This window comes from Macaca thibetana, chromosome 2, assembly GCF_024542745.1.
Source record: "Macaca thibetana thibetana isolate TM-01 chromosome 2, ASM2454274v1, whole genome shotgun sequence".
NCBI classification, from domain to species: domain Eukaryota; kingdom Metazoa; phylum Chordata; class Mammalia; order Primates; family Cercopithecidae; genus Macaca; species Macaca thibetana.
In genome coordinates this window covers 56,908,389-56,923,104 of record NC_065579.1, presented here as the reverse complement: position 1 = coordinate 56,923,104, position 14,716 = coordinate 56,908,389, and the positions used below count along the sequence as shown (strand labels likewise).

Here is a 14,716-nt window from a genome sequence, read left to right as displayed (position 1 = left end):
CAACTACGAGAAGAAACAGCATGACCCATCTCTTAAAAATGTTCTGGTCTTCTAGGGCAGCTGATGCCAGCACGCACCCAAAGAGAAAACCTTAGTCCCCTGAAATGTTAGCTACAGATACCTTTTAAATAGAGCTCTGACTTGGCCAAAAATCCAGGAAACTGTATACTTAACTGAAAACAACCTAGAGTAAAATAAATCACACCAGCACAAAAGGACAAGTATCTACAAAATCTTTATAAATTCACATTTTTTCTGAAAGTATACAAGCAGTCTCAATTTACTGGGACAAAAATGAACATTTTTGTTCTTTAGTAATGAAGTCAATGTACAATTCAGAGCAGGTGTTCATAGAAACAACTAGGTTTGTAAAAACTGTGTTAAGACAATTCACAGCTGAAATCAAACACTGAATGTGTTAAATACTTGCCATAAAACAACACTTTAATACACAGCATTGATCTTGCTAAATAAGGCTATGATTCATAAGATGCATGTATTTCCAAAGCTGTTTAACATTCTTATAAATTAACTCACAGGATTCATATAATTGCTTTTTAGCTTCAACTGGGTATTAGCAAAAATAATACAAAATGATCCCCATGCAAGCACAAATTTACCTTCCTTCCTAAATAAAACATGAGATTATATTACAACTTGTTAGCCTCTCCTTTAAAATGTCTGTGACATTATGAAAGAGGAGACGGAATTCTTGTTTTGAAAACCCCAACACATCTTTCACTGTGGCCCATTGCTGTTACTTCACTAACACAGTTGCTCAGATCTCAAGGTACTCACGGTCTAAAATTTTACAATTAGAATGTATGCACAGGTCAAAAAGAGCAATTCAAGGGTTAGAAGTCCCCAGTGCCCCACACTGGCTCATTGCCGAGGTGGCAGGGTGCAGGCTGTGTGAGTCAGGCACACTTATCCCTCAACTGGGTTTCTGTAGCTTTACAATTTGGATAACTAGTTAGCAGACAGTAGCTGGGACATGTCACATACAGATTTGAGTCCTCCAATAATGTATACTTTGCCAAGTTTTATCCCTTTGTTAAAGAAAATAGGGAATATATAGCTGCCAGTAAAAATCATTTCCCCAATCTTAGTCTCCCATTCTTCATCATCTCCATGAAACCGACTATTAAAATAACCTCTCTCTCTGCACTAGTGGACAAAGTTCTATAGAAACTCAACAGTTAAGAGCGACTCTGGATACTGCAAGTTAAGGCTTTTAGTGCAAATAGAATGAATTCTCACTAAGGTCAAAAGGTTTCAATTGGGTACCATGCTGACTTCTTGGTATCTTTTAAGGCCTAATTTTCCCTTCCTTGTACTATAGTGTGTTCCAGCTAATTTCTATTTGGAAACGAGTTGGAAAAGCTGAAAACCAGGTATTATTGAAGGCAAAGCAGCCTCACGTCAGTTTTTTATCAGCTCATTCGGGAAGAATTTTTTTTTTTTAGAAAGTGGGTTGGGCACAGTGGCTCACGCCTGTAATCCCAGCACTTTGGGAGGCAGAGGCAGGTGGATCACTTCAGGGCAGGAGTTAGAGACCATCCTGGCCCACATGGTGAAACCCTGTCTCTACTAAAAATACAAAAATTAGCTGGGCGTGGTGGCATACTCTTACAATCCCAGCTACTTGGGAGGCTGAGGCAGGAGAATCACTTGAACCCAGGAAGCAGAGGTTGCAGTGGGCCAAGATCACATCACTACACTCTAGCCAGGGTGGCAGAGGTGGGGGAAAAAAAGCAGGACCCCTGTCCTATATTCAGGATTTTCTCACATATGTGAAACCATCTAAATTCTACATTGTTAAAGGTAGCTTAGGTTAATTAGTCTATACTTATTTAAGACTAACATGGGGTGAGATGGATTTTTAAAAAAAAAAATCCTAAAGTGAGGCTTTCTACTTTCCTTCTAGTGAGGAAAAAGGTGACAAAAATTCAAGTGTCGATGTCCCTTTCCTGGGAAGAGGTTTAGAAAAACAGAACAGCTCATCTTCTGAACTCTACCAGTTCCTTTTGAAGTTAACAAAGCATTAGAATCAGATGTAAAAAAAGAAAAAAAAAAAAAAAGCAGGGAAATATTTACAAAACTGGACATTCTTTACAGATATAAAATCTTGCTAATACGGGGAGAACCATACAAGGATGTTTAAAGAGACAGTAACCTTAGTAAAGCAAGGACGGAGAAAACCAGGATATAATATGTGCTTTTTATTGCCAGAACATGGTGAAACCAGGAGGAGCAGAGATGACCTGATCCCTGAAGTGAACTGCTCAGCTAGTCTGTGTACCTCAGGAGGTCTGCAGGTGTGTGGTTAGGTAAAAACTGAGCTGTGCAAACTCACTGTATCCAAGTTCTTCTCATGAGAGAGCGGAACAACCTGGCCAGCTTAAAGGCAAGTGTTTTCATTCTTTTAATTAAATAGGCTGTGATAAAATTAACAATAAAACTAGCCCAGAATCAATCAGCCCGGTAAGTGTCGTGCAAATCTTGCAGTAACAAAAGACGATCTGAGAGACTACACGTTGGTCTCCAGTCCTAGCAAGCGTCCCATTCTCTCCACATTCTTATCAATTGTAGCTTGACACGTTATCTCCTTGGCACATTCCATAGGAAACCAGCCTCTTTCTCCATCTCGCAGTCGTTCCCCCTCATACCAGCCTGTCAGAAAGAACAGAGTTCACATCAAACAACAAGTATTTGGAGTGTGCCAGGCTCCAAGGAGGATATGAAAAAGCTGAGAGGCAGCATCCCTCCCCAGGCTAGATGCTATGGTGAGAAGAGAAAGTGGGACAGGGACAGGTTTCAAGGCGGAATGAATGACATGGCAGGGAAAGGACATGAGCAGAGGCCCTTATTAAGTGAGAAGGCTGGGAGTATTTGAACCTGGGCTGAGCTAGGAAAGGAGAAGCTTTGGGTAAGGATAGCAGGAAGAACAATATTTTTGAAAGGATGAATATTTGGATATGAGAACTAGGTCACTGGGGGACTGGGGAAAAAAAAAAAAACCTCATGGTTTCCTTTTGAATAACAAACCATATGACTGCATCTACATTCAAAACCAAATTAGATCAATCGTGGAGTGTAGATAGCTGAGGCAGATGCACATGAGAAAGCTGAAGGGAAAGCACATAAGGGAAGAGACAAATGTTTCAAAGTCCCCAAAACACTTCTCCAAGTCATCTTTATGCCTCTGATTTAGGAAATAAAGTCTTGGGGAAGAGGAAAGGAGTAAGAACAGAGAAGCAGCAAAATTAGCCTTAGAGATGAGAAGACAGTACATGTATGCGATCTCAAACATTAACATGTCAAGATTTGGAATATGGGCAATGATGACAAAATGACACTCCTCGGGTCTATAGCACTCTGCATCCTGGACCACGAGTGCCCAGTAAGAATGCTCCCACTCACCATCGCTGACACGTTGGTAGATGAGGACGACGTCAGCCACCTGCAGGGAGAGTTCATCTGGCTGCTTGGCAGTAAATGACCTAATGATTTCCACCTGCGTCAGTGCTGCGGCACAAAGAGGACATAGTTTCAGTAGCAGAGAAAAAACGTGCAATCTAATGGCGTACACTTACTCATTTTTCTCTGCAATTCAGGCCCAGCATTGAGAGAAACAAGTTGGGCTTCTAACAAAAAGCAGAACGTCTTTTCTAGCAGCTCCCTTGCTTGGCTATATGCTTTAGAATTTTAGAAGCTCAGATTTGCGAGGCCTTTTATGATGCATGAATCCCCTCAATAACAGGTTGATCAGGAGTCATTAGTCATGTCACACAATGGAGAAGAAAACAGCCATTTTGTATTAGGGAAACTGAGGCATGAAAGAGCTGCTGATGTGCCAAGGCCATGCAAAATCTGCAACAGACACAGTTCTCCTGGCTGTCATCAGAGTGTCTCCCCATCTCAACAGCAGCACATGAAAGCTTCCACAAAAAAGTTTAGAAATAAAATGAGTTCCAACCAAAAGCTGAGAAGACATGTTAGAGCTCCTCAGAAATGCTGACATGTGACTTCTTAATTTGCTTTTTCATACGAAGCTTGATTTTAGGGAACTTTCAAACCAGTCATTTTGGCTTTTAATCTAAGCTTAAAGCTATAATTTTTGAGTGTTCCAAGATAGTGACGTTTTGCCCTAATTCTGTGGATTTGACCTTGCAACTGTAACAATCTAAGGAACCACAGCATCAGTTAGGAAGCTAATAGGCACACACCACCACCCTTTACTGCACCAGTTTCTAATTCTCTAAATAATGAAACACACTTTCTTAGAAGGTCGAAAATAATTGTTAAGTAATTTTCTTTTAGATTAAAAATACTTTCCAGCTTAAATCCAGACTGTCAGTATGGAGAAGGCTTAAACATTATCAACTATTGCCCATTTCATAACAGCTAAAGATTTAAGAGCTTTATAGTTCAAGTAGGGCTTTTAACATAGATTATTTAACTTAATCTTCACAATAACCCCATGTTTTATATAATGGTGTAACTGACTTGCAGATGGTGTTAAATAGGCTCTGTAATGCTAAGCAATGATTTGCCATGTTAACACAACAAAGAAATGCACCTCGGATTTGACTTCAGACCCCCTGACTTCCAAAACAAGGACCACACACTTCCGGTGTAAAGCAGAAGGAAGGAAGCCTTGGAAGAAACTTAGGCCTGAGTATTGAGTGTAACTCATTAGCAACCCAGCGTCCAGCAGGGGGCAGAGCCTGTCCATGTTCCCAAGTGGGCTTCCCCTTGAGAGAACTTACAGGTTCGGTCTGCAGGCGGCTTCCCGCTGCTGTGTCCCAGGGCAGTTATCCAGCGGGCTCGCTCGCTCCTAAAACAGAGCACAGATCCAACTGAGATTCAAGGTGTAAAAACACAGAATGGAGTGTGTTCTAGGCAGTCAATGCAAAGCCATTCCCAGAAAACGAGAGATTCTTCAGAGAGGTACGGTAAAACAGGGTGAGAGCTTAAAAGAGATAATCTGGAAAGTCTAAAATAAGTCGGAGACTAGTAATCATTGTCAAAAGAGTCTGAATGAACTTGGCTCATTATTGATTAAAAGGAACTTCTCCTGTGACAGTTTCAAAGTTAATAAGGAGCTGATTACACTAACACATTATAACCCCAAAAGGTATTTATCATACCTATAATTTGATGTTTAATGTTTCAAAAGCATTAATTTCATTTTTTAAAAATCCTACTAATTCCTCTGCTTGCTTCTCACTTCCCTTCCCACACACTCAAACCTTTCAGAAAAGATGAGAAACTTGACATACTTAGTTGTCTCATCCCTCATACAACTTTTGCCAAATATGAGCCTGACTAAAAGAGAAATTCTTTGGCTATTTTTACACTGTTCCCAAATGCTTACAATGGTTTAATGAGTACAGGAAAAATGATCAATACTTTTAATATAATATTAAGCTATAATTACATAAAAATCATTATTCAACTGAAGGATCAAAAGTTTCAGATAAGCAAGCACTTTTCTACATATTGAAGTCACCCTAGTTTTTTATTTTGAGCAAGTATTAAAATTACAATTAATTAAATACTGCCCCCACCACACACATACTTTTAACTCTGTTATGTATTTATTAAACACACGTACAGGTCAGACACTGCACTCGACATCCACTATTCCACGTAATCCTCCCAAAAGCCCATCTGAAGGATGCTAAGATCAGACAGAAGTTCAGAGGCAAGCAATTCAAACCAAAGTCAGTTTCTACTGTGCCACTCTACATTCTTAAGAAAAAATGCTTCATGACCAACACCTGGGGGAAAAAAGTCTCTTCTCTCACAGCAGCCTGAATCTACAGACGCTTGTCGCTGTCACCCCACCTTCATCCCCATGTGCATCCTTCCAACCCAGCAGAGAGGACGACTTACCACACAGGAACACAGCACCCTTGCCCCAGCCTTTCCTATTCCTTCCCTCTGTTTTTACCTAGATAAGCCCATTCATTATTGCCATTAAAATTTCTTAACATACGTAACATAAACTGAGTTAATCATAAGCGAGTACAGCTCTGTGTTTACTTACCAAGACATAGATGCACCAGGCATTTCCATTCTGACTCTTTCCAATCAACAACCTCTGTCCAAAGGTAACTGCTCTTCTGTTTTTCATTACCATGGAATTTCTATTACCATGCTTCTTTTGTACTTTTTGCAAATGAAATCCTTTAGTATACATGCTTTTGTATTGGGCTCCTTTGGCTCAACATATATCCACTCAGTGTTGAAAACACAAGGCTTACTTCCTCCAGCGGGGGCTCCTCTGATACATAAATCAATCCTTCCATCCCCATCCCAGTCTGATAATCCTGTTTCCAGGGCACGTCTCTGCACAATTCTATTATACTGCTGGTCAACAGTAAGCCTCATAAAAGCAGGCAGCTTATCCATTTGGTTCACTGCATTATCTCTACAACACTGCCCGCCACATACCAGGGGCTCAGTATACGTCTGCTAATGAATGAATTATATAACTCATCACATATTGAGCCCAATCATTTACTGACTCATGTGCTTCTCTTACCAGGCTATAAACTCCAAAATGGCAGGAACTGGGCCTTGTTCTAAATAATATTCTGAAGCACGTATGTTTCAGGTATGGTACTAAACAATTCCAAGTATCATCTAACCTAATTTTTATAACAATCTTGAAAAGAAAACAGTACCAAAATTATTTCTATTTTTTCAGAGGACAAAGCAAGTCTGGTATGTTAAACACCTAACCCAGGCAGTCGGAAATCGAAGATGTGGTGTTACCTAGCAAGTGTTTACAAAATAATGATGGAAGGCAGGAAGGGCGGAAACTGTGGGATCTTGAAAGACAGGCATTTTCAAAGATTAAGATGAGGCTAGGCCTTGGTCAAGATAGTGTGTCAAGTAGTAATATGCACAATTTATATAGAAGCCAAGGCTCCTGTCTTGCTTTTAAAACCTCTCTCTCTAATACAAGACAAAGGGCTGTACCATAGTTCTATAAGAAATAAGCAAAGCACAACTTCATGTAAAATAATTCCCAGGCAAACATTTCTATCTTTGCTATCATGTCTTTATTGGGAATAAGATCATTTTTTACGCAGGCTTCAGTGGAATTTCCAAAGTACAAAGCCAATCGAAAACAAAATACCTTATGAAAGGAAGAGCTGCTCACCAAGAGAAATCGAAAATGATCCATTTGTGTCTCTCTATGCCATACCCAAACAAGTTATACACAGCCTATACTGCTGTCTTCCGGAGCAATTTAGAGCAACTTAGAGCCAGTGAGGCAGATCTTCCTGTACACAGACACCGTCTCTGGCACTGAGTGGCCAGGATCAGCAGTGGCTTTGCCCTGCTGCCAGTTTCCAGAAGTCCAGATGAAATCTTTCACTTCTGTGGCATGCTGCCTGGATGCTAATAGCATCTCTGAGACATGGCCGCCCCTCGCAGGGACTCCAGAGGATACAACAAGACACTCATTGTTGCTATCACTGAAAGCAGCAGCTTCTTGAAACTGCTTCAATTGAGTCAGTCTCACCCCCGTCTCAGATGCTGTCAAATCCACAGGACTTTCCCTGGGGCTTCCAAAAGCCTGCCAAGAGACCAGGCACTGCGGCTCACGCTTGTAATCCCAGCACTCTGGGAGGCCGAAGTGGGCGGATCACCTGAGGTCGGGAGTTCAAGACCAGCCTGACCAACATGGAGAAACCCCATCTCTGCTAAAAATACAAAATTAGCTGGGCGTGGTGGTGCATGCCTGTAATCCCAGCTACTCAGGAGGCTGAGGCAAGAGAATTGCTTGAACTGGGAGGCGGAAGTTGCGGTGAGCCGAGAGTGCGCCATTATACTCCAGCCTGGGTGACAAGAGCGAAACTCTGTCTCAGGAAAAAAAAAAAAAAAAAAAAAAAGCTCCCCAGCTATGAAGCAGAGAGCACTACATCTCTAAAGCAGGAACTAAGCTGTTGTAAGATGGATTTTAGGGACAGGAAAAACCAGGGCATAGACTTACCTACTATTTTTTTTTTTTTTTTGAGACGGAGTCTCGCTCTGCCGCCCAGGCTGGAGTGCAGTGGCCGGATCTCAGCTCACTGCAAGCTCCGCCTCCCGGGTTCACGCCATTCTCCGGCCTCAGCCTCCCGAGTAGCTGGGACTACAGGCGCCCGCCACCTCGCCCGGCTATTTTTTTGTATTTCTTAGTAGAGACGGGGTTTCACCGTGTTAGCCAGGATGGTCTCGATCTCCTGACCTCGTGATCCGCCCATCTCGGCCTCCCAAAGTGCTGGGATTACAGGCTTGAGCCACCGCGCCCGGCCGACTTACCTACTATTAAATTTAGCTCTGAAGTCTAGGGCTCACTCACAGACATCTATTTTCTCCAGGGACATATTGATACAAAACAATCGAGATGAATTCACAATCTACCACACAGCCAGTTCACAGACTTTTCCCTTTGCCCAAAGGGACAGAGTAAGCAATGCTGCACTGAAGCCCATCTGCAGCATATCAACTTTCAAGACTCACCCGACCGCTCCTTCCTCCACCCACATTCACTTTGCACAGGCCCTGAGCTGGGCAGGGGTGCAGAGTGAATACGCTGGACTCCCTGGCTTTTCACCGCCCGCAATATGAAGGAACACACAGAGCAGAAAACACGCAACAAAACCCAACACAGCGTGCAGTGTGCTGAAATGGAACACTCTGCCAAAACGTTTGCCCTAGGCAGAGAGAGAAGACTAAATGGAGAGGAGACTCTTTGAACTTAAATATCTATAAATGCAGTCCTTTCATAACCTCAATCTCCATGCATGGCATGAAATGATGTTTCTACAGTTTTCTATCAGCTGTGGTAGCACCTTGTTCTCTCTCTCTCATATAATTAATTATGCACAGCAGGTTTAAAGTTAATTGCATGAAGGTCAAAGATACAGCAAAGTCTCAATTCTTATGGAATACCAGGCATCAGCTACAAAAGACAGATACATACTGAGAAAGTAGGAAGCAGGCTTTGAAATCACAGAGGCAGGGCTGCAGGTGAGGCTGCACAGAACAGAACACAGGCTGAGGACTCCATCACTTAACAGGGTTTTCCTGATTTCTCAATAGAAAAAAAGAACCCTCAGTTGCTCTTTAACCTTCCTCTTATCCCTCCCAAAATGGCATTTGACCAGTTACCTTTTGTGTTTCTTCTCACAGCCTACACATTTACCTTTGGTTCCTTTTGAATTTTCTATATCCATGGCCTTTGAAAAAAGTCCTTCGAACCTTTGTAAAGAATAGGATTGTGAAGATAGCTGTTTTTGTTCATTCCCTTGCACATTCAATTCAACCAGATTAGTTCAGAAAACTGATCCATGAAAGAAAGCCCACAGCGTGAAAAAAAGTCATTAAAAATGCCTTAAACAACTAGATTATCAGCTCAATTTGCCAAATTTTAAAAAATCCAACTGAAGCAAAATAATATCCCTAGCCCACTAATTAAGAGTTCTAAAATTCTGATTTTTGTCACATGCTATATAGTTAAATCAATTATTTCTTGTTTATCATATTACGTTAGTTCAGACCTAAAAAATCTGGTCCAGAATCCTTCAGTTAACCTGAAGCGGGTCAATAATGTTTCCTTGTTGATAAAAGACCTCCTGTCCTGTTGGGGTTGGTGATGAGGATTACATAAGATCAGATCCTTTGACAGGCACTAGACAAATGTAAGATTACGATTGGACTTAGAATTTAGATTTGACAAGGAAAAAATGCTGTACCCTGCAACAAACACAATGTTTCCATGTGTACTGTCTTTATGTTGTGATTTTTCTAAAAGGATGAAGTATATAACATGTCAGAGATACTATTTACAATTTTATTCCATTCCATGTACTTCCTGTTGTTAATTAAATCATTAACAGAAGCAGGAAAAGCTCAAAGACTCCCTGCAAACAATGCCCCTTTATCAGGAGGCCCAGGAATTGGTGTCTGGATGGTTGACAGCACCGACCACATTCATTATGCTTCTAGCTCTGTGAGGGAGAAATTTTGAGAAGGATATTTGATTATGGGCTAAGGTCATCATATCCTATAACTGTCATATAATGAGTGAAGAAAGTTTATGTTCATCACTGAACATGTCCTAGATGTTTCATGACGGTATACACTACACCCAAATGACATCTAAATTTTACTGCAAATGCAGGAAGCCAAGGATTCCACTTGCCACAGCCTGTTGTGTGTGCCAGCTGCAGCTGTCTGTGCTTCATTTTAATGAAGGCAGACAAAGGGGCTCTCTGGCTCCCACATTCCTCTTGAAAGACCCAGAGGGAAAAAGGAATGACAGTGGTAAAACATTCTTCTTTTGTCCTTTTATAAAGGGTAGGCTTTTGTATTTTTCGCAGACTATTGTCTCATTAACAATACCATGACTTAGGGCCTGTCATGGACAAACAGATATAACACAGTATACATGACTTAGATGTACACCCCAAAAAACACTGACTGAATCCTTAATAGCAAACATTGAAAAACAAGTAAAATTTGGGAAAAACTTGCTCCAGCAGTAACAACAAGGGCAGTAAATAGAGACAGATAGGAAGCAGTTTTTCTCCACACCCGGTTACTCTTCTACCTTGTCTTGGATAGAGAAAAGCTAGTTATAATATTTACGAATCCCAAAAATATTTACTGGGAACCCACTCGCTATGTACAAAGCAAGGAAAGGACAAGATTAGAGCTGACCTGAGGGATTGGTGATAAAACAGTAGTGTATTGATGGGAGAGGAGAATGGCTAGGAGGTCATCGGGGTAGTTCAAAAGTGATCTGGTTGACCTAGGAAGGAGGCAGTGGAATGGAAAGATGTGGAAAGATGAAATAGACTTTTACACAGGAAGAACTGGCAGATGATGGATCTGTTCTGACACAGAAGCATCAAAAACAGCACCAAGTCTCCAGACTGGATAACACAAAACAGTGTCAATGGTACCATTTACAGAAATGTGTGTGTCGGGGAAAGCCACGGGCAGTGTTGATGTTTGGTTCTGGACAGGCTGCATTTTTGAAGAGACAGAGAAGAGGAATGGCCATAGGTGTGAGAGGCAAACTAAGAGCACAGATAAGAGGCTGAGAAAAACATAATCTCAAAAAAAGGGTTAGCGTGAAAGAGCTGGATGGTCAATAAAACTAAATACGAGAGGTAAAGAAAGAGGAAGATTGAACTGCTGAGTGTGAAACCAGGAAGCCTGTTAATCTGATGGAGAGGCCTCAACAGGGTGCCAGAGGAAGAAGCCACGGCAAGGTTGATTAAGAAACAATTCAACATATGGTGCTAGCAGCTCACGCCAAAAATCTTAGTATCATCGATTCCTCTCTTCCACTTACTGCCACCTCAACTCATCCAATCCATCGGTTGGTCCTGTTGTTTTTGTCTCCAAAATACAACTTTTCTATCTCCTCTTATATATCATGGTCCAAGCCAACACTGGGACTCCCTCGACTACTCCAACAGGATTAGGGTTAGGGTTCTCATTGTTTGCCCCACTGAAACTTCTGTCCCTCACCCCAGGGCCCCTGCTGTTCCTGAAACTTCCTGCTATGACTTACGTGGCTCTAAATCAGTACTTCTCAAAATACCTCTGGTAGAGAACCAGTCTCCTCTCCTTGAATCCATTGCGGACCAAGTGTTTTTAGAAATACAATAAAAATCAATTGTTAAAATCATCACAAGTTTTGATGCCTCAGAAATGTCAAACTGCTTCCTACATACCAGGCTGGTAACTACCTGAGGACTGATGGCCCACAGACAGCACTGGAGTAGCTCTGCTCTTACACAAACTGGCCTTTGCTGCCCACTGACCACCACCCTCTCCCTGGTTTATTCTGCTCCAGCCACATTCTCCAGGTTCAGGCCAAGTTTGAGAACACTAAACTCATTTCCTTAGAGGTTTTGCACTTGCTGTTCTCTTTGGGTGAAACATTCTGACTCTGCATTTTCCTAAGGGTTGACTCCCCCTTTTCACTCAAGGCTCAAATATCACCTCTTAAGAGAAGTTTTTCTGCACCACCTAAGTTAGAGTACATATCCCTACCACCCCCCAATTAGCACTCACTCCAGATCATATCACCAGCTTTAGGTACTTACCACTACCTGAAATGATCCTATATTTTTAACTGGATCAAGAAGAAATGCTTTCCCAACATCCCAGTTCATTGCAGGCCATTTGCCCACGCAGACTGGCAAAAGCTTCCATCCATCCAGTCATCTTCCTAAAAGCAGGAAGCCCAAGGGGATCGGTTCTTCACTTGGATATAAGCCTAAGAGCAGAGATCTGATCTCTGTATGCTTCACTGCTACATCCCAGCACTGAGAATAGCACTTGACGGGAAGTAGGTGCCTGACAAAAATCCACTGAATTAATTAATCCGGAGAAACGAAGGCCACTCTCTTGAGAAGTTCTGTAAAGGGAAGGAAGGATGTAGGAGTAGGCTGGGGGTTTGGAGTCATACACTGGAGGGTGGGTGAGACAGAAAACATGAGGGGAAAGTGAACTGACAAGAGTGTCACACACAGCGAGCACTGGGCATTCTCAGGATGAGACTGCAGTGTGCGGTACTGAGAGGTTCCTCAGCAGAGGAAAGGCTTGACATGGGCCCTAAGAGGACCTACCTGGCCACCTGAGGAGGCCTGAAGAGGGCACTCCAGGAAGTATGAAAAACACAGGCAAAGGAACAAAAAAGGAAGTTTAACATGGAAAATAATTTTGGGGATGCAATATCTATTTTGCATTTTATTATAAAATATTCCAACCCATATGATACCCTAAATTTAACATCTAGGTTTCCACAACCTTTTTCCTTTTTAAAGCCTATGTATTTTGGCCAGGCACAGTGGCTCATGCCTGTAATCCCAGCACCTTTGGAAGCTGAGGCGGGCTGATCAATTGAGGTCAGGAGTTTGAGACCAGCCTAGCCAACACGGTGAACCCCGTCTCTACTAACAATAAAAAAATTAGCCAAGCGTGGTGATAAGCACCTATAATCTCAGCTCTTTGGGATGCTGAGGCAGGAGAATCACTTGAACTCGTGAGGGGGAGGTTGCAGTGAGCTGAGATCATGCCACTGCACTCCAGCCCCGGTGACACAGTGAACCTGTATCTTAATAAAATAAAAAATAATAAAGTCTTTGGGCTTAAAATATTATGTATTTTAGTAGTTTCTCACAGTTAATGGCAACTGACTTCCTGGAGTTTTCCTTCCAAATCCAGAACAAGCCAAACTGAGCAGTGAAGTGGGGGTGGAACAGCCTACTGGTTGGCAGCTTCTCCATAAAAAGATTAAAATTTGTTACTAGAGAGTGTGCTAGACTGTCAGGAAGGCCAGATTCTAGTTCCAGCTTTGGCAATAACTCACTTCCTGTATGGCCTTTGTGAGTCTCACTTCACATGGGGGAAGAAAATGAGGGAGCTGGACCATGTATATAATTATAAATATGTGTATATATTTATAATTTGTTATTGATAATATTTTATTTTATATACTATTATAATTATACATAATTAGGGTCATCATATATTTCATTGTGTAAACAAGGACCTTTTGAGAGTCAAAAAGAGAATCATTCATAATTTCACCAGGACAACAGACCTAAACTTGAATCACTGATTCTGGGAAAACCAAGATGTCTGATCACCTTACCTATATGCTTTCTTCAGCTCAAAATTCTATCCTCCTCTAGAAACACCCATGGGTCCCTTCATCATGCTCTACAGCTGGCTCAGTGCCTGGCACATCCCAGATGCTCACTATTTGCCTCATCTCCTTTCGGTGAGCATTTCTGCATTCTTTATGTAATCAAAGCCATTGATTTTTCTTCCACAATTTCATTGTCTTCTGAAGTCAAACTGTCCTTGTGCCAAACAGCTGCACCCCTCCTACTGCTGATTTTACATGTGGTATATCCTTTGGTGGCCTTTAGTGACAACAGGTTTTCAAAGAAGATAAATATTTAGGTGTAAAATTCATTATTTTTCAGGTCAAAGAGTAAGTAGTGAAAAGATATACCTGACTGGTCTGAAGTTCTTCAATTACTTAAGGCTAGAGCGGTGGTGAAAACCTTGTTTCTTCAGCTAGATTGCCAATGAACCATATTAACCACACAGACATAAAAGAAAGAAAACCTAAACAATATATACTTACTGATGCATTTCACAAATTTTGGAACACATTCTATGCACGTCAAAGCTCTAATTGCTCAAAACTAGGTATCCAGAGCTAACCTGCATATTTGCAAACATGGCATGTAACAATTTGCCAGGTTTTTTAATAGTCTTTTTTTTTTTTTTTAAAGAAAGTGAGTCTTTAGTTGTTAAATATATTTTTCAACACCAATACTATTCTATGTCTTAAAAGCATGTCCATTTATTTACTTCTCAACTGTAATTGAGGGTGGGGGCAGGGAGAGCAAAGAGAATGAGAGAGTCACTCCTTCTGTACCCAAGGAGACCTCTGTCCCATGCCCCTTCTGGAATGTCCTCTTGCTATTAATTAAAGAACTACAAATATGAGTCAGACCCATGGGTTTCCAAGTGACATGACTAAATATTCTGAGAACATGTCTGATTGAGGAAACGAACAACCATTCAGTCTTTGGCAAGATTAAAAGGCAAAAGGATGGAACAAATGCTACAGAATGTCCCAGGAAAGGATTTAGCCTTGGCGTGAAAATAAGCT

The 14,716-nt window shown here is 41.5% G+C and overlaps 1 protein-coding gene across 1 annotated transcript in view; it reads right to left on the bottom strand.

Moving 5' to 3' along the window:
* Positions 1-219: 219 nt before the first annotated feature.
* The window catches only part of ARHGEF26 (Rho guanine nucleotide exchange factor 26), a 136,853-nt gene continuing 122,356 nt past the window's right edge, over positions 220-14,716 (bottom strand). The window contains exons 12-14 of the mRNA XM_050778226.1: positions 4,773-4,840; positions 3,424-3,528; positions 220-2,673 (exon numbers count right to left, since the gene is read on the bottom strand). Coding sequence (XP_050634183.1) covers positions 2,531-2,673; positions 3,424-3,528; positions 4,773-4,840 — 316 coding nt within the window. The 3' untranslated portion in view covers positions 220-2,530. The remainder of the gene's footprint in view (positions 2,674-3,423; positions 3,529-4,772; positions 4,841-14,716) is intronic.